General features: G+C 44.3%; 1 protein-coding gene across 5 annotated transcripts in view; it reads left to right on the top strand.

Moving 5' to 3' along the window:
• Nucleotides 1-892: 892 nt before the first annotated feature.
• The window catches only part of LOC143975392 (ADP-ribosyl cyclase/cyclic ADP-ribose hydrolase 2-like), a 63,343-nt gene continuing 36,815 nt past the window's right edge, over nucleotides 893-27,420 (top strand). For 2 of the 5 annotated variants that reach the window (XM_077477755.1, XM_077477751.1), the window contains exons 1-4: nucleotides 14,073-14,284; nucleotides 19,018-19,225; nucleotides 23,001-23,130; nucleotides 25,571-25,706. In XM_077477755.1, coding sequence (XP_077333881.1) covers nucleotides 19,053-19,225; nucleotides 23,001-23,130; nucleotides 25,571-25,706 — 439 coding nt within the window. In that variant the 5' untranslated portion in view covers nucleotides 14,073-14,284; nucleotides 19,018-19,052. Of the gene's footprint in view, nucleotides 943-9,652; nucleotides 9,731-14,072; nucleotides 14,285-19,017; nucleotides 19,226-23,000; nucleotides 23,131-25,570; nucleotides 25,707-27,420 lie in introns of those variants that run through there. The other 3 variants (XM_077477752.1, XM_077477754.1, XM_077477753.1) reach the window with 3 other exon arrangements.

The following is a 27,420-nucleotide window of genomic DNA, read 5'->3' as shown; positions in this document are numbered from 1 at the left end:
GAGATACCTGTCAAAGACAGGTATTTACACCCACTTCCGGGCATAGACTCCCGTGGGAGTCTACGCCATTTCCTGTCCTGCTGCGCTGTCTGCTGGGACACACACGGGTCTTAGAGACAGCGCGGACAATTCCTATTGCGCTGCGCGACTCGCGCATGCGCAGTAGGGAACCGGGAAGTGAAGCCGATTCGCTTCACTTCCTGATTCCCTCACCTAGAATGGTGGCGGCAGCAGCTGAGAGCCGGGCGATCGATCGGCCTCGGCTGCCGGCATCGCTGGAACCCGGGACAGGTGAGTGTCCATTTATTAAAAGTCAGCAGCTGTAGTATTTATAGCTGCTGGCTTTTAATATTTTTTTTGTAGGTGGAATCCCTCTTTAATTCCTGACTTATGTGCCACAGGTTAGCAACAGGGATGAAGATTCTCCCCCCACCCCCAAGTAATAGGATTTGGTAGTTGAGTGGCCAATTACCAAGCACTAGCACTGTAATGTAGGTGCAATGATTAGTAGTACATAACATACAGAGCAGAAGTCAGGAGTAACTAACCCATATATTTCCTGCACAAGCAAAATGACCCCCTTTCCTGAGCTAAAATTGCCAACAGCACAAACTTCCCTTCACCTTGTAAAATTCACTTCAGGCCTCAGCTGCAGCTGCACCCAACAGTGACAGAAGTCCTTATAGGACTTTCATAAGTTGTGTCAAATAAGATGTCAGAGCCAAGGAAGAGCCTAGAACTTCTCTTAGCTCTGCAATGATTACTGCTGCTCTGATCTAAGGTCTGAGAGGCAGCAACAGTGGCAGAATTACCAAGGTCGCACCAGTCACACTTGCGACTAGGCCCTGGCATTCTGCCACTGTGGGAGGGGCCCCAAGACAGCAAGAAGGACAGCATGGACGCTCAGGGAAGAGCCTGCCCCAGGCACTCTTAACCTGTGAGGTGAGGAGGGGGAGCGGGGGACGCACAGGGAGCTTCTGTCACTTCTCCTTTCTGACAAGAGAAAACGTTATTCTCCTTCACATGTGCCAATTCCCGAGTCACTCAAACTTTGCCTTATCTCTCCTTCTTTCTGCAAATATTACTCACCCCCCCCCCCCCCCCCCCCCGGCTCTCAGCATCTTCTCTTCCCAGTGTCACCTCACCTTCTGTCTCACCTAATCTGCTCACCTTCTCCAGTGGCCGGCACCTCTCTCTACCTTCCCTCCACATTCACGCAGTAAGTTAGCAGTGATCCTCTTGAACTTTTTTGCTGTTAACTTTATCTTTTTTTCTCCTATCTGCTCTACCGCCCATAAATCTGCACTACACACACCCATGCAGAACCCCCCTCAGCTCTGCTCATTCCACACTCCCATATGTCTGACACCCTTTCCATCCCAGTGCATTCCTCTACTACAGGTCCTGTCCCTATAATGCAGCCTTAGCACTTTCTCTGTACTACTTCATGTACTCTTACTACCTAGAAACCCACCTATTCACTAATTTCTTATCCCTAAGGCCCCCTTTTCACAGGTTGGGCTCTGCCAGGAGTTCGTCTGATCAGTAAAGAATCTTTCCACTGGTCTCCGCTGAGCAGGCGGGTGGCTGGTCCATGTCCACTCCACTTATGCAGAGCAGACACAGACACAGCCTGTTCTCCTCTATGGGTGGGCCGATATAAGCGAACCACCTGTCTGTTTACACCCAACCTTCATTCAATCAAAACCACCAGAGAGATGGGGATCCCCATCCGTCTGTTTTTAGTGGATCGGATTGGATGTCAGCAGGTGTAAACAGGCGCATTTCTGTTTACACCTATCTCTCCATAGAGGAGAATGGAGGGTCGAATTGGGTCTGCCTGAAAAACTGACACACTCACACAATCAGTCCACTCATGTGAAAGGGGCGAAAACACACAAATCCCTGTTCTGTGAGGAGAGACAGATCGTGAGTTCCTACTAGCTAGGAACAACGATCTGTCATTTCCTCCAGTCACTCCCCTCCCCCCACAGTTATAACACACTGAGGGAACACAGTTAACCCCTTGATCGCCCCTAGTGTTAACCCCTTCCCTGCCAGTGACATTTACAAAGTAATCAGTGCATTTTTATAGCACTGATCGTTGTATAATTGTCAATGGTCCCACAAATGTGTCAAACGTGTCCGATCTGTCTGCCATAATGTCACAGTCCCGATAAAAATCGATGATCACTGCCATTACTAGTAAAATAAATAAAATAATAATAATAAAAATGCCATAAATATTTCCCCTATTTTGTAGACGCTATAAATTTTGCACAAACCAATCAGTATACACTTATTGAGATTTTTATTACCAAAAATAATTAGAATACATATCGGCCTAAACTCAAGAAAAAATTTGCTTTTTAAAAAAAACTTGGATATTTATTATAGCAAAAAGTACAAAATATTGTGTTTTTTTGTTTATAGCGCAAAAAATAAAAAACATAGAGGTGATCAAATACCACCCAAAGAAAGCTCTATTTGTGGGAGAAAAAGGATGTAAATTGTATTTGGGTACAGCATCACATAACCGCACAATCGTCAGTTAAAGCAACGCAGAGCCGTATCGCAAAAAATGGCCTGGTCATTGAGCAGCCAAATCTTCCGGGGCTAAAATGGTTACTATGTAAATAAAAATGCAATAAATACATTTTACAAACTATTTAAAAAATAAATAAAAAATTATTGGGGCCTGCTTTGGTCTCTGAAGAGCAATTAACATTCAGATTGCTCTTCATAGATCATTTGACAGGCAGTAAGGAGGCGTCATATTGCCTCTGCACTGCCTGCTTTAACCCCTTCAACTCTGCATTAGCATGCCATAACCATGTGCATTGCATACAGTTGTGGGGCACTTGCAGAGCAGCACCGTTCACTTGAATGGGTCGAGTTCAGCAGGGGGTATAATGCCACGCCAATGGGATTAGTGGGAAGTGCCCCAGGCTCAGAGGGAAGGGCTCCGGGACCGATGGAAGGGGAGGTCAGGGGGGCCCTTCGTGCTTTCTTGCACCAGGGCCCTGAAGGTTTTAGTTATGCCTCTGGGCAGCAAGCAGGGTCAAAGGATGGCACCTGGTACATCTGGGTCACAATTTGCTGGCCCCAGGTAGGTAGAATTACTTGTGGCTGCAGGTGACTGTAGATGGCTGCTTGTCATAGGAAGAATTTCCAGCTCCTGAGCAGCTGAGCTTTTGATCATATGCCATCAATATTTGTAGTAATGCTCATTTCGTTCTCTCCGATCTGACTCACTCTTTGTATCCAGTCTATATGCTCATGCAGTATTAAGCCTTGTACACACGGTCGGAGAATCCGTCGGAATGTGTCCTATCGGACCGTGTCGTCGGATAATCCGACTGTGTGTGGTATGCATCGGACTGATTCCGTCCGAATCTCCGTCGGACCCAATTTTCCAACATGTTGGAAATATTTCCCGACCAACTGGGCCGGTCGGACCTAATCCGATCATGTGTAGAGCATTTTGATCGGACAAAGTGCCATGCATGCTCAGATCAAATTCCTACATCAAAGCTATTGGCTACTAGCCTGAATGTAGTCCCATCGTAACGAAATTACGTCATCACGTTCTGAAAGATCGGATTTTTCGCCAACTTTGTCCGACCGTGTGTATGCAACAGTTTCGGACAAGATCCGATGGACAAAATCCGACGGGCAGAATCCGACGGATTTGGTTGTGGAAATCTCCGACCGTGTGTACAGGGGCTAAGATTTATGTACAATACTTTCAACATACTAACCTGCCTTTTGTTTCTGCTGTATCGTACTCTTAGGGCTCATTTACACTTGCTTTGGCATCAACACACATAAACGGCTAGTTTACACTTGCAAATAAAGTAAGGTCTGTAGTTACCAGTGAACGAGTATGGTTGTAGCAAGATGGCAGCGATGAAATGTCACTTCCGCTACAAATTCTGATGGGTCGTCTAATCTGACGAAACACCAGTCCACATTTCACGGTGCATGCATGCTGGCTGTGCCCTGCTCTGTAGTGCGCATGCGTGCTGTTTTACTGTACAGCGCGTGTGCTGTGGCATCATCCCTGGTGTTGGTGGGGCTCAGCGTGCTAAGCACAGCATCTAATCCTACCCATAGATATATGATGGTTGAATGTTCAGATATGAGGTGCTGATTGGAACAATCATCTATAAGGGCTGGTTCACACCACAAAAACACACTCCAGTTGCTTTTTTTCACTGTATTGGGGTTCAGTGCCTTTTTGATGCGATCCAGTGCATTCTGGTGCATATTTGATGCGTTTTACTGCATTCCAGTATAGTCTAGTGAAGGAAAAATGCTGTATGTTTTACTTTTTGTGATTTATCTGGACATGTGTTGTCGCAAATAAGAAACCTATCATCAATTAAAATATCAATTAAAAAATAAAACTATTAAATGGACGGAGTAGGAGCAGGTGTGACATCATCAACTCACTTCTCTGACCCAGCCAGTCAGAGGAAGCGTGGTATTCATTGATAGAATACTGTATATCGCTCACTCTGAATGGATGAATGCTGCTGCTGTAGACTATAAAAACTATGTAGAACTATGTAAATTGTGTAAAAACCTGGAGTTCTTCTTTAACCACTTCAGCCCCGGAAGGATTTTCCCCCTTCCTGACCAGGCTACATTTTGCGATACGGCACTGCGTCTGACAATTAAGCAATTGTGCGACGCTTTACCCACAGAAAATTGATGTCAGTTTTTTTCCCACAAATAGAGCATTCTTTGGTGTATTTGATCACCTCTGCAGTTTTTATTTTTTGCGCTATAAACAAAAAAAGAGCAATCATTTTTAAAAAAACACAATGTTTTTTACTTATTGCTATAATACATATCCAAAAAAACAAAACAAATTTCTTCATCAGTTTAGACCAATATGTATTCTTCTACATATTTTTGGTAAATAAAATCGCAATAACCGTATATTGATTGGTTTGCACAAAAGTTATAGCGTCTACAAAATTGGGGATAGATTTATGGCATTTATTATTATTATTATTTTTTTTTTTTTACTAGTAATGGCGGTGATCTGCATTTTTTTTTTGTGGGACTGCGACAGATCGGACACTTCTGACACTTTTTTGGGACCACTGACATTTATACAGCTATCAGAGCTAAAAATAGCCACTGATTACTGTATAAATGTCTCTGGCAGGGAAGGGTTAGCACTAGGGGGCGATCAAAGGGTTAAACGTGTTCCCTCAGCGTGTGTTCTAACTGTGGGGGGATGGGACTGACTGGGGGAGGAGACCGATTGCTGTTCCTAATTACTAGGAACAGTTGATCACTCTTTACTCCCCTGACAGAACAGAGATCTGTCTGTTTACATTGACAGATCATCATTCTGTCTCTGTCAGGAGCAATCGCAGGTGCCCGGCAGATACTGCGGCTGCAGGGCACACGCATCGGCTCCTACGTCACGTGCGCCCCCTATACCCCTTAAAGCGCCCGCCGTACACCTACAGAGATTCACACAGGGGAGCCAACCTGCCACTGTATAATGATAGCGGCTGGTTGGCAAGTAGTTAAACAATTGCTGCTCTCCCTGATTACAAGGTGGCTAAAAACTACATTTAAACAAAAGTAGCTTACTGGGGCACTACATTTTGTTTTTAGAAAGAGTTAGTTTGAAGAAGTGGAGTGACATCTGTGCTTATATGTCATTTAGTAATAAATTAGTTTCTAGGTTTAGCTTGTACACTTAAAGGGATAGTTCAGCTTTTCAGAAAAAAATGAAAACGCGCACTAACACCGTACACCCACCCTAGCCCCGCTGTACTTACTGTACCTCTGTGGGTGATGAGTTGTTAATGCTTACGTAGCCAGTGTAGCAGTTTGGAGATTCAAAATCCCTGGAAGGCCGCGTACACACGGGCGGATTGTCTGCCCAACTAAGTTCGTCAGACAATCCGACAGACAGTCCGTTCAACTTTTGAATGAACGGACTTGACCACACACGATGAACAGACAGTCCGCTGAAAACTTGCGCGATGACGTGTACAGCACGTACGACGGGACTAGAAAAACGACGTCCAATACACTGCAATGCAACCTTCGGCCGTGTAAATCCTTTCTGAGCATGCGCCATACTTAGTCCGTCCAACTTGCCTACACACGAGCGGACTGTCCGCTGAAACCAAGTTTGGACGGACAAAATTACGGAAATTCCGAAAGACTAAGTCCGTCAGATTGTCCGCTGAAAAAGTCCGCTGAAGCCCACACATGAGCGGATTGTCCGCTGAAACACGGTTCAGCGGACTAAGTTGGGCAGACAATCCGCCCGTGTGTACGCGGCCGTAGGGATTTCAAATCTCTGAACCACTACAATGGCTACATGGGCACCGACAGCTCATCATTCACAGAGGTACCGTATTTATCGGCGTATAAAACGCGCCGGCGTATAACACGCACCCCAAGTTTAGGAGGGGATTTTAAGGAAAAAAACTTTTAGGAGGCAAGTTTAAGGAAAAAACCTTACATTTTAAATGCCCATCAATGTAGTCTTCCACTGTCCCCCTGCAGCCCTACACTGTCCCCCTGCAGCCCTACACTGTCCCCCTGCAGCCTTCCACAAAATTGCAGTATGGTAAGTTTTAAATTTACCGCCGCCGCCGCCATCTTTGGCTTCTCCCACCGCGATCTTCGGCTCCTCCCACGCAATCTTCGGCTCCTCCCGCCGCGATCTTCGGCTCCTCCCACCGCCGCCGTCGAGATCTTCGGCTCCTCCCGCCGCCGCCGCCGAGATCTTCGGCTCCTCCCGCCGCCGACATAGACCGAGCCGAGTCGAGGGTACTCGGCTACTCGGCTCTGCTCGCAGTAACGCCCCCGTCCCGCCCCTTGTCCTGGCTCCTGTGATGGACACAACACCGGGGCCAATGGGGGGACGTAAAGGCTAGGAGGCGGGACTGGGCGTGACTGAGAGCGGAGCCGAGTACACAGTACACTCGGCTAAGCTCGGTAATTGTCGGCGGCGCTCCACGGAGCGCAGATCGGCGGGGGGATCGGCGTATAACACGCACCCACGATTTTCCTCAAATTTTAAGGGGAAAAAAGTACGTGTTATACGCTGATAAATACGGTAAGTATATTGGGAACTTGGGGGGGTGGTGGGGAGGATGTAGGATATTAGTTTACCTTTCTGTTTACAATTTTCTTTACAAAGTACACTAAGCAGCATATGCGCTATGCCATACCAGCATAGCCAATAAAGATGGCCGATGATTCCAAACCTTGAAGAAAACCTGGCAAGGATGATGGCACCAGCATGAGACATCACAGATGTCACATCTCTGGAGGCGAACTGAGTATAGTTCCACTTTAGGTTCCTGTGTCGGTGGGCTTGTGTCAATGCGGTTAATGTATCTCCCAGAAAATAAAACCTTTCCTATTAGGATTTTGCCAAGCAAAGGGGTTGATTACTGGTGCAAAAATTTAAGATGAGCGTGGACAGCCTTGCCTAGTGCCTCTTTTCTCTGGTATAGGGCATGAGAGTGGACTGATAAGAAGCACTCTAGCCATGGGTAGGAGTACATAATCTGTACCCATTTAATGAATTTTGGGCCAATTCCCAGTTTTCAGAGTACCTCCTACATATATTGCCATTTAACGATGGTAAAGCTTTTGGCAGCATTGATGAATACCTTTTGGCAGCGTTAATGAATACCTTTTAACTATTCATTGCCTTCAATCCTGTTGGAAATACATCCTGATTAAAAGTAGGCTACTAATTTAGAAAAAACTTTAGATAAACAAAGAGCCAAAATTTTAGCTATATTTTAATATACAGTACAGTATATAGTTTGCAGTGAAATTGGTTGGTAGAAGTCTAGCTGGAGGGGGACCTTATCTGGCTTTGGAATGACCACTATAATTGCTTCATATATAGCCGCTAATAGGATGCTTTGCTGGGTATATGCAGAGAGTAGGTGAGTATGGCTGGGAGATAGACCTCTGCTTGAAGACTATCTGCATCAGGAGCTTTGTTTGAGGACAAAGAGACAAAGTCTAAATGGTCTCTGTGTTCTAGAGGCAATTCAAGGAGCGAAATATTATCCATAAAGAACCAGCCTCTGCTTTTGGTTTGTGAGTTTTGGCTAAACTCCCAAACATGTAAAATTTGGACTGAATATGGCATCACTCTCATCCCAAAGCTCATCCCTAGATGAGCCAAATTCACTGTACAAAGCCTTCTAGTCCTGGCATGGATCTCCACCTAGGCAGTGAGGAATGGGTGTGGAGTTAGGGTATATAGTCAGGCCACAGGGTAGAGTTAGCCCTTGTACACACGGTCGGACATTCCGACAACCAAATCCGTCGGATTTTGTCCGACGGATATTGTCCGAAACTGTTGCATACACACAGTCGGACAAAGTTGTCGGAAAATCCGATTGTTCAGAACGTGATGACGTTATTTCATTACGACAGGACTACGTTCAGGCTAGTAGCCAATAGCTTTGATGTAGGAATTTGATCTGAGCATGCGTGGCACTTTGTCCGATCGGAATTTTCTACACATGATCGGATTATGTCCGATCTGAGCATTTTGTCGGAAAATTTTACCAACAAGTTGGAAAACTTGGTTCGTCGGATACTCCGATGGAAACAGTCCGATGGAGACCACACACAGTGGGAATATCTGACAAAACGGTCCGATCGGACACATTCTGTCGGAATCTCCGACCGTGTGTACAAGGGCTAAGAGGCTAGTCATCAGCTTTTTGAGATGGAAAGTCTGAATTTAGCCCTGTGGGAAATTTGGGGCTCCAGCCATGATAATGTATTGGGCTCACCCAAGGTTGCCAATCGTCAGTAAGTTTACAGTTTGTAAAATCTGTACTTTTTGCATATTTCTGTGAATGTCCATTCAGACATGCAGTCTGCATGTCTGTAACGAACAGTCAGGGACAGAGGTAAAAGTTATGGATTTTGCAAACTGTTTGTAAGTTTACTGACAGTTGGCAACCTTGGTACCACCTAAAGAAAAGCCCTCTCTAAAGTGAGCACCCCCAGGATAGTTTGAAGTTACTAACAAAAGAAACCCCTGTTTGTGGATTTCTAGACTTGCCTATCCATGGAAGATGGAATAATATTTCCCTGTTAACTGATGTTATGCAGATTTCCAAACAGCGAAGACTTAAATGAGGATGTGAACTGACTCAGTTGGAAAATGGGTGGGGTTCTGGGGAAGCAGATCTATCTGACAGTGACAAATTGGTTTGCCCTGTGATGCCACATACCAATACCATGGGACCCCTATGTCACGTAAGCCGCCCAGATGAAGCAGAGGTGCCCCTCTTATTGTGTTTGTACAGGTGTTTCCCAGCGCGGCCTAAATGCCGAAGAGTAGTGAACAGAAGTGGTGATTTGATTACCGTCTCTGGGACACTCCATTACTGAAAATGTACTGTAGGCTATGTGGCAGGAGCTGGCTTTGCAACATGCTACTAGGGAGCACTGCAAATCTAGATGAAAATAAATGTATTTCATGTCTGTCATTCCTGTTAGGAAACTTTATAAAAACAATAAAGCTGATAAGTAAATGTCAATTCCTTATGAATGTAAATTTAAAGACAATCTCTAAAGACACAGCCAGTTTACCAGACCAAAGGATCAAAGTGCAATGATAGTCAAGAAAATGCTTGTCAGTAAAGTCATTATTAACTACGTGGAGCTGCAGGGAAGTTTCCCAAGAATCCCAGTGGTGACGGTGAGTGCCGCTTTTCTAGCAAGACATTCTATTGTGCTCTTCTTTTAGATCTGTCGTAATGTATTGTTTTCACATTATTAAGTTAGAGAAACTCAGTGTGGAGTGCAGATTGGTCTAATCACATAAAGTCAGATGTTTGGATGCTTGGTGCTATGTATCATTCTAGGCAAAAGCATAGCTTACAATTTCTAAGTCCTGATTCACAGAAATAAGATGTTCTAAACTAGAGGTAAAGCCCAACTCTGGGCAAAAAAAAAAAAAGTTTTCCCATGCAGTCAGGCTGTGGCTGCACTGACGGGTCAACTGCTTGTTTTGTCTAGGGGTGAGGGGGAAGCTGATACTCACCTGATCCTTCATTCCACTAGAAAACAGAGCTCCCCCATAGTCCAGCAGTGGACTGTTCCTAGTCTACTACTCAAGACCGCTGGCAAGCAGGGGTGCCAGACTGGTCTTGTGCTGGGAGGATTAGGGGATTAGGTAAGCATATCTCTGCTGTTCTCTCCCCTGGAAAAAAATTGAGTAGTTAAAGGAGAAGTCCAGCCTAAGCTCGTTTGGCTAGGCTTCTCCTATGGGTCACAGGAATGCAATTCGTTTTGCACTCCTGTGGCCCTGCTCTGCTGACGTCACAGGAATCAGTCCAGGCACAAGTTTTAGGAGTCTGCCAAATGATTGCAATGATAATTCAAGTGACATAAAATAAATATCAAATGAGAATATTCCAACCTAGTGTCAATCTCCCAGGAGGTTCTGTAAACAAAACCATGTGCAAATATGCAAATAAATATGGAATGTACGATGATTCATATATATATATATTCACACAGTAAACAATTTTTAGTGACGGTTCACACTGTAGCGATGTCAGACATTGAGTGTGATTCGCACCGCACTGCTGTGCGGATCACATGCGATGTCTGTGTGATGCAAATTCAGCCATACTTATTGTATGTCTGAATTTGCATCGCATTCAGACCAGAATCGTGCAGGACCCTTTTCTTTGTCCGCACCAGATTCACACCCATGCGATCCGATTCCTGTCCAAATTCACAGTTTGCACTGTGATCTGCGAACAGATTTGGGGGTGTCATTAACTTTGTATTAACACCCACAGCGGTTCGCATAGGGCAGTTGGAACCGCCAGTGATTCAGGTGCGATGCGGGAACCCGCACTGGATTTGCAAGGTTTTGCCGCATCGCACCAGTGTGAACTGAGGCTTAAAGTGATAAGTGCCTAGAAATATATGAATAAGTGCCAATACAAACAAGTAGTGCAACTTAAATTCATCCACCAATGAACTGTGACTGTAGTGCAATCAAAATGCAAAAAAATATATATTGAGCCAATAAAGTCCATATACAAAAGACAGTTCACCGTTCAGAGTAGGTGAGTGAGTAGTGTCTGTTCTTTCCAATGGTATGGCACCTTAGTAATTTCTGGCCTCTCACCTTACTGCTGTAAGGCAGTAGCATATATTGGAATCTTTATCTGGTGGTCCATATTTCTCCGCCTGCCTCTAGGGGTCCTCTATTGGTCTTCCTGGCTCAAGGGTCCCTATGGTGATAATCTCTCCTCTATGGTGGTCCTGGGGTTTCCTTTCGGTGTCATCCATATTATATGTATAGATGAAAGAGACTCCCCATAGCGTAGTATCATTTAAAAGGTTTATTTAACCACTTTCTTACTGGGCACTTCCTGCCCAGACCAATTTTCAGCTTTCGGTGCTCTCACACTTTGAATGACAATTACTCAGTCATGCAACACTGTACTCAAATGAATTTTTGTCCTTTTTTTCCCCACAAATAGAGCTTTCATTTGGTGGCATTTGATCACCTCTGGGGTTTTTATTTTTTGCGCTATAAATGAAAAAAGACCAAAAAATTTGAAAAAAATGCATATTTCTTAGTTTCTGTGACAAATATATGCAATTTATTAATTTTTCTTCACAAATTTTGGCCACAATTTATACTGCTACATATCTTTGGTAAAAATAACCCAAATTAGTGGATATTATTTGGTCTTTCTGAAAGTTAGAGAGTCTACAAGCTGTGGTGCGAATCATACAAAATTGATCACATCTGATGTACTGGTGGCTTATCTTATTTCTTGCGACCCGAACAAGTCAGGAAAGTGCAAATACCCCCCAAATGACCCCTTTTTGGAAAGTAGACATTCCAAGGTATTTAGTAAGATGCATGGTGAGCTTTTTGATGTTGTCTTTTTTTTCCCACAATTCTTTGCAAAATTAAGATTTTTTTTAATAGGTTATTTTTCTCACATGGCATGTGTATACCACAAATGACACCCCCAAAAAAATTCTGCTACTCCTCCTGAGTATTACAATACCACATGTGTGGGACTTTTTCACAGCCTGGCCACATAGAGAGGCCCAACATGCAGGGAGCGCCGTCATGTGTTCTAGGAGCATAAATTACACATCTAACTTGTTGACTACCTATTACACTTTTGAAGGCCCTGGAGCACCAGGACAATGACACGTGACACTGATGACAGATGGCACTGATACGTGGCAATGATGACACTTATACGTGGCACTGATGACAGATGGCCCTAATATGTGGCACTGATGACAGATGGCACTTATACGTGGCACTAATGACAGATGGCACTAATACGTGGCACTGATGACAGATGGCACTAATACGTGGCACTAATACGTGGCACCGATGACAGATGGCACTAATACGTGGCACCGATGACGCGTGACACTGATGACAGATGGCACTGATAAGTGGCATTGATGACACGTGACACTGACAACAGATGGTACGTGACACTGACAGGTGGCACTGATGACAAATGGCACTGATACGTGGCACTGATGACAGATGGCACTAATATGTGGCACTGATGACAGATGGCACTTATACGTGGCACTGATGACACGTGGCACTGATGACAGATGGCACTTATACGTGGCACTGATGACAGATGGCACTGTGGACAAATGGCACTGACAACAGGTGGCACTGGGGACAGATAGCACTAACAGGTGACACTGGGGACAGATAGCACTAACAGGTGGCACTGGGGGCGGATGGCACTGGGCGAGGATGGCACTGGGGTGGATGGCACTGGGGCGGATGGCACTGGGGGAGGATGGCACTGGGGGAGGATGGCACTGGGGCGGATGGCACTTTTTTTTACTTTTTTTTTTCACTTACGGCCGTTGCAGCCGTTCATCTCTCCCTTCTCACGCGCTGTCTGTGTGGGGAGGGAGAGCGGCGATGAGATATGTTTACATATGAGATCATCTCTCATTGGATAGGCCGATCACGCTGTAAACGGCCGCTGTGATTGGCCGTTTACAGCGATCTGTGACTGGCTGTGTCCGAGGGACACGGCCAGCACAGAACTTCCCCAATGCGCGCTCCCAGGAGAGTGCATTGCGGAAGTAAACATGAGGACGTCCAGGGACGGCCTCCCGGCAGATAGCATCCGCTCTGTAGCCGTCTTTCGGCTATAGGGCGGGCGCGAAGCGGTTAAATCAAACAACAGTGTTTACTCACTTTTGAAAATATATACAAATATATATATATGTGTATATCATCCACGAGCACTGAGCTTGTGTCACCAGCGATGTCACTTCCGGTATGCCTCTGCTCCCTAGACATCTTGTCCATAACACCCTGGTTGAGAAGGACTGGTGTAGATGATATTAGAGGACAGAAAATTGATAGCTTCACCCCTTACATTCATAAATCCTGTTTCATTCATAGAAGCTGTAGTATGACTTCTATAAATGGTGGAGTTGGGCAGAAAGGGCGAACATAGTTGGGCTTTCATAATGACAGCCCGTGACAGCCCCTTTAACCCCATACACATGGGCCGAATGCCAGCCGACATCGGCCGGTTCAATAAAAACCATTTGACATCTGGCCCATGTGTAAGCCAGCTGTTTCACCGACAGCCAATGGCGGAGAGCGCAGATCGGCGTGTTCTGTACTAACTATGCAAAGTTAGTACAGCAATCTCCCCTGCTGAGCTGTTGTGTTCTGACATGGGGACCCCCCTCCAGAACACTCGGATCAGTGCTCTTCCCTATTGGGCTGGGAGCACTGTTCGGGAGTCGTTTGGTTGCTGCCTTACCAGCATGCTTGTCTGACAGAAGCCGGCCAAACGGCTTCTGTCGGACAGGGTGGCATACACACCGGCTGAATGTCGACCTGTTTTTTTTTTTGAACCGGCTGACGTCTCTCGAAATTTGGCCCGTGTGTTGGGCTTTAGATGTACAAGCAGATTTAGATAACAAATTGAAGACAAATTCCAGCTCATGCTTTATAATCAGTAAGCAGCAAACAGTTTTTTTTTCTTTTGGGATAAAGCTTGGACATGACTAAATAGAAGCTTATCATTTTAATCATCCCTTCCAGTGTTAAATGATTTGTCTCATCCATGTAAACTGACACGTTCTGGTGGAGAGGTGGCGCTTTTGAAAAACAGTATACTTGCTGGCTGGATCACCAGATAAAAAGAGAAGAAAGAAAGTCTAAAAAAGGACACTGATACAGCAATCCCATCAAAGAATTGATAAGGTGCAATATAATAAATGTTTGCTTTTGGATTTAATTCCGCTTTAATTGTAACCTATTGCTGTTTATCAGTGTGTACTGACATTTATCTTTGTAAATTATACATAGCAGGTTGTGCATTGTCAATGCACATTCAACAGCTTTATTTTTGCTAAGCATCTTAGCTTCAGTCTTACAAAACAGAATCTATTTAGTAAAAAAAAAAAAAATGCCTTTTTTTAGGAAACAGCCTAAGATCCAACATGAATTTATATTTTGCATCTAAGCGAATAAACTATACAAGAGCTGACATGTTACCTTTGGATACAACAACAAACACTAAAAAATCCCACAGAAAACACTTTCTTAATAATAAGAAGGGAACATCTGACCATTAATGGGTAACAAAGAAGAGCACGAGAGAGATCATGTCTCATTGGGGCAATAAATCTCCATTAGAACAAAGATTCGGAATTAGATGAATGAGTGACACTTCTAGATATACATCCCATCCAGGAAATAAAACTCTGCCTGTGAAGGTGGATAATACTGAGTATAGCTTCAGAACAAATAATAGGATTACCGACATTCCTAAAGATTAACCTCACTTGAACTGCCGACTCTTCTCCCCCACCCCTTTCCCAATGGTAGAGCGAACATTTTGACTAGCCCAAATAACAAGGGATTATGTTCTTAACTTTCCCCTTATCATGTCAAACTGTGTTCTGATAACTACTGTAACTGCACGGCGAACAAAGATGGCAAAATAATTTTCTCTAAGTTCTATCACAGTTCTCTGGAGCGAAACAAATTCTAAAACCCAGCTGTCATGCCAAACTAGACCGGCAGTAGGAGGCTGGGCGTGACACACGCCAGGATGTGGGTAACGCTCACTCGGAAATTCCTGGCCTAAGCTCTCAGCTCAAAGCACACATTTCTAAATGGTATCAGACACGTCTTACATATTACCGCATTTGTACTTTTATCCCTAAGAATAGTTGGGTCATTAATAAAGTTATACCAGAAATCTGAATAAAATATTTAAAATAAAGATCTTTCTTTTAGCATATATAGAGTAGGGAATGGATAAAACCCCTATCACTTTTATTTTCCCTTTTGGGGGGATTTTCCTTCATCTCCTGTTCTGAAAGCAAGCCTCCCCAAAGAAGGGATTTCACATTTTAGACAGTTGTCAATGGAATGGATGTCTTCATTGGAAGAATTCCCCTCACCTCTTTTTCTACTGAACCCATAAAATTCTTGAGTCTCCCCAGTGGGGACAGAGATCAGTAAACACCTAAAAAAGGCTCTGGTTATTCTCTACTGGACTTTCTCATCCTTTTTACTCTACAGCAGGGGTCTCCAAACTTTTCAAGCAAAGGGGCACTTTATTGTTCTACTGGATTGTGGCCAGCAGGGACAGCAGGGGCAGAAAGTGTCACGGGCCAGCATGAGTGAAAATAAATATGGCATTAGGATTGGAGGTCAATAGGAGTAGGAGTAGTGTCCCTATTATTAACAGGAATAGTATCCCATCATTGGTATCTGTAGAAGGAATAGTGCCCCTTTTTTGGTGTCAGTGGGAGGAACAGTGCCCAAAGGGCTGGATAAAGGCTAGTAAAGGACTACATCTGGCCCTCAGGCCACAGTTTGGAGACCCCTGCTCTAAAGGAACACTTGAAACTATTTTTTAGTCTCGGGGAACCCTTTTGCTAAAACCAATGCCCCTTACATTGCTGGTTAGAAGAAGGCCCTACAGTTTGTGGTCAGAATGCCTTCATTAAAAATCATTGGTGTCATGCCTCTGACTGTGACAATTGTAGTTGGCCCATGGGAGTATGCAGGCATCATCAAAGGGGAGCCACAACTCATGGAACCCCTAGCAACATTCTGAGAAAACCTCATTGATAATGGCTGTTCTGTACTCTATCCAAAACTACAAACAAATAAAAAATGCTTTGGCAATAGATAAATATTAAGGGGCCAGTCACACTAGAAAATGCATGTGAATCGCACAGGAACTCTGTGTGGTTCCTGTTGTGATTCACATGCAATTCTGTGCAGTACGATTTCAGCCCTTTTGATTTTGAATGGGCTAAAATCACACTGCATCAAAAGTAGGGCATGCACTACTTCGTGAAATGCATGGCATCTGCATCAATGGTACTTTTGTACCATGCAATCCGGTGCAGGCCAGTGCGGGCTAACGCACTGCATTTGTGATCTGCATTTGGGGTGTCGTGAACTTTGCACTGACCCCTAAAGCAGATCACAAGGGAAGGGCAATTGGAATATAGTGTGAGAAGGCGCACAGGAACATGCTTTCGTGCTTTGCATTCTAGTGTAATACATATCCCAAAAAAATATATATATAAAAAAAAAAAAATGTATTCTTCAGTCTAGGCCAATATGTAGTCTTCGACATATTTTTGGTAAAAAAATTGCAATAAGCATATATTGATTTGTTTGCGCAAAAGTTATAGCGTCTACAAAATAGGGGAACGATTTAGGGACTTTTTATTGTTTTTACTGGTAATGGTGACAATCTGCGATTTATAGTGGGACTGCCACATTGCAGCAGACAAATCTGACCCAAAGTGACACTTTTTGGGAACCAGTGACACCAATACGGTTATCAGTGCTATAAAAATGCACTGATCACTGTATAAATGTCATCGGCAGGGAAGGGGTTAACACTAGGGGGTGATCATGGGGTTAAATGTGTTCCCTGGGAGGTGTTTCTAACTGTATGGGGGGTGGGCTGCCTGGGAGAAGAGAGAGCTCGCTGTTCCTGATTACTAGGAACAGCTGATCTCTCTCTCCTCCTGTCAGAACTGGAATCTGTTTGTTTACATTGATAGATCCCCGTTCTGGCTCTTTTCCCCACGATCACGGGTGGCCAGCGGACATTGAGCCTGCCAGACCTGCAGTACCACATGCACAGACGATGTACGGGTATGCCGGTTTGCGCAGCCAAGCCACCTTGCCGCAGTATATATGGTGGTTAATATGGTAAAGTTAAAAACACTACAATGGTGAAACACAATACAGTATAAGGATTCAACTATGGCTGCACCTCAAGATCCCAACAGGGGAAGGGGGAGCCGTGGACATTAAACCTAGTTACCCAGATCCTGGCAGGACATCTGAGGCTATCCACCACAACGCTCGATGTGCAGGTCCTAATGCGCATGCGCCTGGTCCAGTCGGCGCTGCTCTCTGAGGACACAGGAACCCACACATGCAGGATACAGGGGGGAAGAGAGTGAGGACATCACGGTGTCTCACATGACAACGCTTTTCGGAGGCATGGCCTCCTTCCTCCAACCCTGCCCCCCTCCCCGTTTACATACTCGGGTGGCCCAGCCCCACTCTAACGCCACAGGGAAGCCATCGGGAAGTCCCCGTGCATCAGAGGGGGGCGGGGTCACCCGGGTATGTCACCGCGTAGCCCCGCTCTCAGTTATATAAGAACTGTCATCTGTGAGCACGCGTCAGACGGTGGGTGCCTCCTGCGGAGGCGGATCGGTGGCGGGTTTTATTTTTTTATTTTTGTCGGTCCGTCGGCAGAGCCATAGAAGAAGATGAATGGACTTTGTGGGACATTTTTTTAAATAAAGGACTTGTCCCAAGTTGTGTCTTGTTTTTTTTTTAACATTTTGACACTTTTTTGGGGAAATTGTACCGGTACAATGTATCCATTACCATTTCAAACAGGAGGTTTTTAGGAGTCCCCTTGTTAAAGGGGGCTTCCAGATTCCGATAAGCCCCCACCCGCAGACCCCCCACAACCACCCGGCAAGGGTTGTGGGCATGAGGCCCTTGTTCCGATCAACATGGGGACAAGGTGCTTTGGTGGGCTACCCCAAAGCACCCTCCCCATGTTGAGGTCATGTGGCCTGGTACGGTTCAGGGGGGGTGCTCTCTCGCCCCCCTCTTTTCCTGCAGCCTGCCAGGTTGCGTGCTCGGATAAGAGTCTGGTATGGATTTTTTGGGGGACCCCCACTCCATTTTTTTTAAACATTTTGTCACGGGGTTCCCCTTAAAATCCATACCAGACCTGAAGTTTCTGGGAACCCTACGGCATTTTTTTTAAAACAATTTGGCGCAGGGTTCCCCTTAATATCCATACCAGACCTGAAGGGCCTGGCATGGAATTTGGGGGGGCCCACTCAATTTTTTTTTTTTAATTCTGGTTCGGGGGTTCCCCTTAATATTCATACCAGACCCAAATGGACTAGGGTGGATCCCATGCCATTTTTTTCAATGACTTTTATCTGCCGGGACCTGAAAATTCATTTTAGCTGCTAGTAGTTTTAAATTAGTTTAGAAAAAACTTTAGTTTTTAAAACTTTTTTTTGCATTAATACATGTCCCCTGGGGCAGGACCCATGTCCCCAAACACTTTTTTATGAAAATAACTTGCATATAAGCCTTTAAAATAAACACTTTTGATTTTTCATGTTAATGTCCCATAGACTTTAACGGTGTTCCAGCGGCTTTTGAATTTGCCCAGAACATCCCATCAACTTATGCTGGGGTCGAACCATTCATCTCATCCCTATTTAGACGTAGCACACCTCCTCATCCCACTCATAGAGTTCTTATGGTGCCACATGCAGTCTGTGCATAGACATTCTGATTAGAAATGTCTAAATAATATATACATGATTTATAATATGTAAATGTTTTTTTTCATTGGTAATGACACATGCACTATCCTGTAATACTATATTGAAGCATTTTGTGTTCTTCAGGTGGTCCTATATTTCAGTGTCGCCAAAGATCCAGAATGCAGATTTCTCGTTGTGTTCTTGGAAGTTTGCTGTTGAATATATGTTATCTGATTCAGCTGAACGGAGCTGCAGAGAAAAAATGGAAGGGGCGAGGTACCACCCCCAACCTGGAAGATATTATTATTGGCCGGTGTTCTGATTACATTGCAATAGTGAATCCTTCTGTGGGGTAAGCACTGTCATCTAACTGTTCTGAATGAGCTCAAGTACATAAAATGCAGAGATCTAAGTTGAAAGCATGTGTTCAAATTTCATTAGAGCACTAATTGGCTTATATAGAATAACTGTAGACAGAAGAATGCAAAGTACAGCATGTAGTATCCAGGGACAGGCAGAATGGAGGCCTAAGGTTTGGTTTGGTTTTCCTCATCCTTAACCACTTTCAGACCGGACCCTTTTGCTGGCTTAAGACCAGACCACTTTTTGGAATTCGGCACTGCGACGCTTTAAATGGCAATTGCGTGGTCGTGTGACGTGGCTCCCAAACAAAATTGAGGTTCTTTTTTTCCCACAAATAGAGCTTTCTTTTAGTGGTATTTGATCACCCCTGCGGTTTATATTTTTTGCGCTATAAACAAAAATAGAGCAACAATTTTGAAAAAAACACATAATTTTTTACTTTTTGTTATAATAAATATCCCCCAAAAATATCTAAAAAAAACATTTTTTCCCCCTCAGTTTAGGCCGATACGTATTCTTCTACGTATTTTTGCTAAAAAAAACGAAATAAGCGATTATTGATAATTGCTATTATATGATTATTGGTTTGCGCAAGTTATAGCGTTTACAAAATAGGGGATGGTTTTATGGCATTTTTATTAATAATTTTCTTTTTTACTAGTAATGGCGGCGATCAGCGATTTTTATTGTGACTGCGACATTGTGGCAGACACTTCGAACATTTTTGACACCTTTTTGGGACCATTAGCATTCATACAGCAATCAATGCTATACAAATGCATTGATTCCTGTGTAAATGACACTGGCAGTGATGGGGTTAACCAGGGGGTGGCAGTGTAGGGTTTAAGTGTTCCTAGGGGCATGTTACTAACTGTGGGGGGGCTGGGCTTTGTGTTAGTGAACACTGATCTCTGCTCCAATCACATGGAGCAGAGATCAGCATCACTTGTTGCTAGACAGAACGGGGAGATGCTGTTTACAACAGCATCTCCTTGTTCAGCCGCCCAGTGAGACGATCGCGGGTATCCCCGCGGCAATCGAGTCCGCGGGACCCGTGACTGGACTCATGGGGGTACCTACCGGCGGCGCGCACGCGATGGCAGGGCGGCATTTAAAAATGGACGTACCTGTACGCCAATATGCCTGCCCATGCCATTCTGCCGACGTACATCGGCGTGCGCCGGTCAGGAACTGGTTTAAAAAACATGAAAAAACAAAATCAATAAACAACAAATCCATAAATAGTCCAAAATATCATTAAAGTGTCTGTAAACCCTTACAATCCACTTTTGACTACAGGTAAGCCTATAATAAGGCTTACCTGTAGCTACCCCAGATATCTCCTAAATCTGCACAGTTTAGGAGATATCCCCTGTGTCTGCATGTGCCGGCGTTATCGACACATGCGCACTGAAGCAATGGCACTTTCGGGCCATTGCTGCAGTCACCAGTGCCGTTACCAGTGACTCCCACGCGGGAGTGACGTCATCGTGGCTCCGGCCAATCACAGTGCTGGAGCCTGCGATACCTGGAAGTAACTCTGAGAGTGATGTCGCCGGTCTGAGCTGTGTACGGGGACCAGTATTTCATAATGAGCCAGTATGCTATGCATACTGGCTCATTATGCCCTGGGCCCTGTCATTGTTGTGGGGCCCAAAGCAGCTGCTTCATACTTTCCAACTATCCCAGTTTATATTCCCTTGGCCCTTGAAGTTTTAGTCCTGTGCTGTGTCCCGATATCTCAGTGTGAAGTGCTGGTACTAATGCTGCCCAGCTCTGCCCTATTGTTGTGTACAAATGAATCACCTGCAGACCCTGTGTTTACATGTAAATAACCGGCATTATTAAGTAATTAGCTGCGGCCGACTGCATTGTTATGTAAATAAAAGCAGCATTCATATGTATATCATGCTCCCCTGCAGTGAGGAGATGATGTGCTGTAACCTCTAGCAACTAATCAGTGAGCCATAATGTGTGCTGTAACCTCTAGCAACCCGTCAGTAAGCAGTAATGATATGCTGTAACTGCTGGCAACCAATCGTAATTGCTGCCTGATCTGATATGGTAAACTGATTTTAAGTCTAGCTGCTATTTATTGTATGTCTCAGAGCAGGTGGAGAGTGAAATTGCATGGGGGGGGGGCCAAGAAATTTTTTGCCCAGGGTCCAATCACTATTAAAGATTAAGATTAAAGATCTGCCCGGAGATTAAGCAGCTTTGTTGGTGAATAAGAAACCAATGTTCTCCCTGTAATATTAAATACATCCTTTTAAACTCCTCCACTCTCCACCATATAAAACTCATAGAAGAAAAAATAAATCTCCATGGTGTAGTAATTGAGTAAAAAAAGATTTATTTCAAAGCAGCAACTTACATTTAAACACAAGGACTTCGGATCTTAACAGCGACTGGAGGCAAAACATCACCTGACTCCTTCTGACGCATTGTGTCACAGATCACGTAACTTTCTCAAGAGCCCTTGGTGGATCACGGATGGTGGAAGAGAGTGTAATTACACGTTTAGGATTGGATGAACTTTCCCGCACTTGATCACTGCACCATTTACTTCCATATGTCTAGATGATATAGAAGAGTGTGGATCCTTATTCACCTTTGCACATGCACTTATGTACACTTCTTAATGATATTTTGGACTATTTCTGGATTTGTTGTTATTTCCTGTTTTTGCACTACACACTTGTTTATAACTACTGAGTTAGCTCCACATTCATTATTTTTATATATCCATTTGTGGGGACACATTCTTAATGTTGGCTGCCACTCTGAAATTAAAGTGGGGTACCCCCTAAAAAAAAAAAATTAAAAGTCAGCAGCTACAAATACTGCAGCTGCTGGCTTTTAATAATCGGACACTTACCTGTCCCGGGTTCCAGCGATGCGGGGGAACGAAGCCCCCCCCCTCGCTCCCCGCTCCGCTCGCGGCACCGTCATGCATACTGTGGGCACCCGGCTGTGGCTTCACAGCCGGGCACCCACTGCGCATGCGCGAGCGGCGCAGGGCGCCGTGATACGCCGTACAGTCACCTGGGACACGTGACAGGTCCCAGGTGAATGTGCGGCGCGAGGGGAAGTGATGTCACCAGCCCGGGCAATGAAGAAGGCAGACTACGAGGGACCCCCTAGCAACCGGTATTTAGAGGTGAGTAAAAATTATTTTTTTTGCCAATTATTTTTTTTTGATTTTTTTTAAGAATTTTAAGTAGTTTTATTTTTTGGGGGGCAACTCCACTTTAATTTCAGGTTCACTTGGTTTCCGCTTTCGTTTTTTTTTTTTTTTTTTTTTATATATACTGGCTTGGCCCTCCCCATCCGATGCCAAATGCCTACAAGTGCACAACTTTGATCAGTTGAACTATCCCCATGGTTTACTGCAGTAGTATGAAGGTTGTAGATGGGCCCCTGAACATCCGTCAGGCCCTAGGCCAGTGATGGCGAACCTTGGCACTCCAGATGTTTTGGAACTACATTTCCCATGATGCTCCACTACACTGCAGAGTGGATGAGCATCATGGAAAATGTAGTTCCAAAACATCTGGGGTGTCAAGGTTCGCCATCACTGCCCTAGGCTCTGAATCCCTCTTGCACTGGCTTGGCTTCCAGTAGAGAATGCCTGCAATTATTATGGCTTATCTACTATCACTGACACAATGTATGTCTGTAAATCTATTCTGAGATCTCTGTAATTAAAAACTATAAAGTTTATATTTAGATCTCAGATTGCTTATACTTTTTTTTTGTTGTAGTGATAAAAACTGCTCTGCTATATGGGCCGCTTTTAAGAGTGCCTTTGCCAGCAAGGATCCCTGTTCTGTCATTCCATCTGATTATGAGCTCTTTATCAACATGACACACCATGACATCCCGACAGATAAGGTACAATTCATTATGGTTTATTTATTTGTATCTGTGATAGTAACTTGGAAATGATCAAGTAGGGTTGAGCCGAACACCCCCCGGTTCTGTTCGCACCAGAACTTTCGAAAGGACCTAAAATTCGTATGAACTTTAGAACCCCATTAAAGTCTATGGGACTCGAACGTTCAAAATCAAAAGTGCTAATTTTAAAGAGGAAATAAACCCTGATGGGTTTACTTCCTCTTTGATTCCCTGCAAAGGTAAAGCATAATGAGTAGTCCATTATGTGTCACTTACCTGACACAGGAGCCAGCGAAGTCACCGCTGTCCCCTGCAGTTCCGAGCGTCCATCTTCTTGATGGGTCTCCGTGGGTCTCGCTGCTCCGGCGCTGTGATTCGCCGGAGCAGCGATGACGTCACTCCCACGCATGCGCATGGGAGCCAACACTTGCGGCATATCGCAGCGATCTGCGGCTTACCCAGTGCGCCTGCGCGCCGCTGTCTACGGCGCATGTGCCATAGACAGCGGTCTTCAGGTAAATATCTCCTAAACCGTATAGGTTTAGGAGATATTTCTTGGACCTACAGGTAAGCCTTAATCTAGGTAATGTAATGTAAGGTAATGTAACACATAAATAAATAATGGGCAAATGGTAAGAGGGGCCGTACAGAGAAAGAAAAGATCCCATACTTGCCAATCAGCATGACCAATCGGTAATGTGTTACCTTACCTTTCTGGTCATTCATTTTCTGATATATCCTACATGCATCCACCCCTGAAGAGCGAGTCACATCTCATAAAACTTGTCGGTGTATTAGATGTTATATATACTCATGTATTTCATATGTAATGCAATCTTTAACCATGTACAAAATAGTTTTAGCTTTGCCTTTGTTGCCTATGCTACTCTTTCATGTGTGATCATTTCTGCAACATATGTTTTTATTGTATTTATATTTGTCAATTTCATCAGCCAATTGTGCACACCTCATATAAAGTCCCAAAGGGCGATACCTATGTTTTTATAGTTTACACTTTCTTCAAAACAAGGCTTCGGACATGCTTTGTTAAAGCTCTCTGAACTCCAGTCAAAGCCCCTGTCATTAAATAAAATGGTTAGCTTACAGCCCTGTTTACACCTTGCTTTTTCTTGGTGCTTCAATGAGGCTTCGGTGGAGCTTCAATTGGACTTCGATGAGCCTTTGGTGGGGCTTCAGTGAGGCTTTGTGGCAGGTTCGATGAGGCTTTGATGGGGCTTCAAGCGAGCTTTGCCATAGACTTCTATGTTGGTTTGAAGATGATTTGAAGCACCACTAAAGCTACATGGGGTATCATTTTTGAAGCAAAGCCGAAGCAAAGCAAAAAGTAAGGTGTAAACAGGACTGTAAGCTAACTATTTTATTTAGTGACTGGATTTGACTGGCGCTCTGAGGGCTTTAACAAAGCCTGTTCGAAGCCTTGTTTTGAAGCTACTGTAAACTAGCTGTTAATGAGTGTTGAAGCTGAAGCAAGTGTAAATGAGCACTAAATAAAATGGTTAGCTTACAGTCCTGTTTGCACCTTGCTTTTGCTTTGCTTCAGCCTCGCTTCAGAAATTATACCCCATGTAGCTTTAGAGGTGCTTCAAAACGTCTTCAAAGCCTCCATAAAAGGCTATACCAAATCTCGCTTGAAGCCCCACTGAAGCTTCAATGAAGCCTCATCGAAGCCCCACCGAAGCCCCACCAAAGCCTTATCGAAGCCTCACCATAGCCTCATCGAAGCCCCACCGAAGCCTTATCCAAACCTCATCAAAGCACCAAGCAAAAGCAACGTGTAAACAGGACTGTCAACTAACCATTTTATTTAGTGACAGGGGTTTTGACTGACATTCAGAAAGCTTTAACAAAGCCTGTCCGAAGCCACGTTTTGAAGCAAGTCTAAACTAGCCCTTAGATTGACAATTGGAACAGAGAAGAGAACTTGCACTTGCTTGTTTCGGGGGTTGGAAGGCAGTTGAGTTTACAGTAAGTGCATGAGATCTAAGATTTGATAGCTTGAAAAACTACTGAGCACTGACTGAGTCGTTTTCTGAAAAGTGAAGACTTAATTCCCGGCACTGCTGCCATCTATTACCTGAAAACCTATAGTACTGGTCCCTGGTAGTGTACTGACTATGATGACCTCTCTCCTGATGTATGTCCATAATTTCTTCATACTTTAAGATCAGTGACAGTATTGTCACGGGTGACACTGCCAAGTGCCACAGAGAGAGGGCACCATTACATTTTTTCCAACGAGGCCCCATGATCTGTAGTTAAGCTCTTGGTGACACTTTGTATTAAAATATGATTTTAGGGTATGTGTTGGTGTTTGGGCAGGGGTAGTTTACTGTACCCTGATATGGTGCTTTTTTACAGTACATGTTTTGCATGCAAAAATATAAGTATCCTAAGTTATTTTCTTTATCTATTATAGTCACTTTTCTGGGAAAACAACAAAGGCTTGGTGAACAAATACACAGACAAGACCAAGCGGTACATGGGCCTTGGTGACACGCTAAGTGGCTGGGTGGCAGATGATCTCAACTTCTGTGGATCAGTCACTGGGACAGGTGAGCTGTGGGATGTAAAATAATATGTAGCGTGAATTTTGCGGTTGTGCAACACTGTACCAAAGTAAAATCCATAATCTTTTTTTACCACAAATAGAGCGTTCTTTTGGTGCTATTTGATCACCTCTGTGTTTCTTATTTTTTTGTGCTATAAACAAAAGAACGTCCAACAATTATATAAAAAAAAGATTTTTAATTTCTGCTTTAAAACACATCCAATAAAAATGTAAAAAGAAAATCTAATTTCTTCATCAATTTAGGCCAATGTGTATTCTGCTACATATTTTTGGTAAAAAAAATCCCAATAAGCGTATATTGATTTGTTTGTGCCGAAATTATAGCGTCTACAAACTCTGGGGTCTTTTCAGCTGCTAGCAGGTGCTTTTAACCCCCAATAGCGCCCAAATAAAGGGTTAAAAGCGTCTGCAAAGTGCTACTGCCAAAGCGCTTTGCAGGCACTTTGGCAGTGGTGCCCATTGATTCCAATGGCAGAGGTGGTGGAGGAGCGCTGTATACATTACTCCCGTACCACCCGAAAGATGCTGCTTGCAGGACTTATCTAACGTCCTTCAAGCACACCGCCCTGTGTGAAAGCACTCAGGCTCTCACACTGGGGCTGCAGGGGAGGCATTTTTCAGGGGCTTTACAGGCACTATTTTTAGTCCAAAAGCGTCTGAAAAACGCCCCAGTGTGAAAGGGGTCTAATACAGTAATCAGTGCTAAAAATATATGCACTGTCACTGTACTAATGACACAGGCAGGGAAAGGGTTAACATCAGGGCCGATCAAAGGTTTAAATTTGTGCCTAGCTAATGTTGAATTGTAGTGGGAGAGGTGCATTTACTACTGGGAAACATAGATCGGTGTTTCTGCTTTACTGAGACACAGGATCCATGTCTTCTGTACTGGCAGAATGACAGTCTGCCTTGTTTACATAGGTAGACTGGCATTCTGTCAGTGTAACGAGCCATCAGCGGGTGCCAAGGGAGCAAGTCTCTGCCGGTGTGCACTCATGCCCTAAACTTGGAAATGCAGGATCACATATACAGTATACACGGGATTCTGCACAGTGCGGCCACCATGTAGCAGTAAATATGCTATGGGGAGGTCAGCAAGTGGACATAGTCAGTCTCTAATACCTCAAGCATTTGGTCTCCCTGCCAATATCATGGAAGTGCAAGAAATGTATAATAGAGTTAAGCCTGGTACACACCCACACTAACCTGGTACACACTGACAACTCCTGTCGGAAACCACTGTACTAACAATCTGATATTAGTACAGTGAGCTCCCCTGCTGAGCTGTTGTGTTCTGATAGGGGGATGGCCTCTCCAATCATTGCCAATGGCTTAGAGCGCTGATCAGGAGCCGGTTGGCTGCTGGTTTTCCAGCATGCTCATCTGACAGAAGCTGGCCAAACAGCCGCCTTCTGTCGGACTGGCTGACATACACATAGGCTGAATGTCGGCTGTTTTTTATTGAACCGGCCATTGTCTCCTGATATTTGGCCTGTGTGTACTAGACATTAGCATGGGCTACCCAACTGATAAGGTAAGTCAATTTTAGGCTTTAGTTAAGGTATTTATGTTAAAGGGAGTTAGATGTTAATTTTATGAGATTGGTTGGGTTAAAGGTTTTATATGAAAATAGTTTTTTTAGGGGACTTAAAAGCTGGATTAGGGGTCAGTGAATGTGTTCATCACCCAATGAGGTG

Source organism: Lithobates pipiens, unplaced genomic scaffold (genome assembly GCF_037356315.1).
Source record: "Lithobates pipiens isolate NorthernLeopardFrog02 unplaced genomic scaffold, aLitPip1_a1.2 Scaffold_13, whole genome shotgun sequence".
Lineage (NCBI taxonomy): Eukaryota > Metazoa > Chordata > Amphibia > Anura > Ranidae > Lithobates > Lithobates pipiens.
This window is presented reverse-complemented; position numbering and strand designations above follow the sequence as displayed.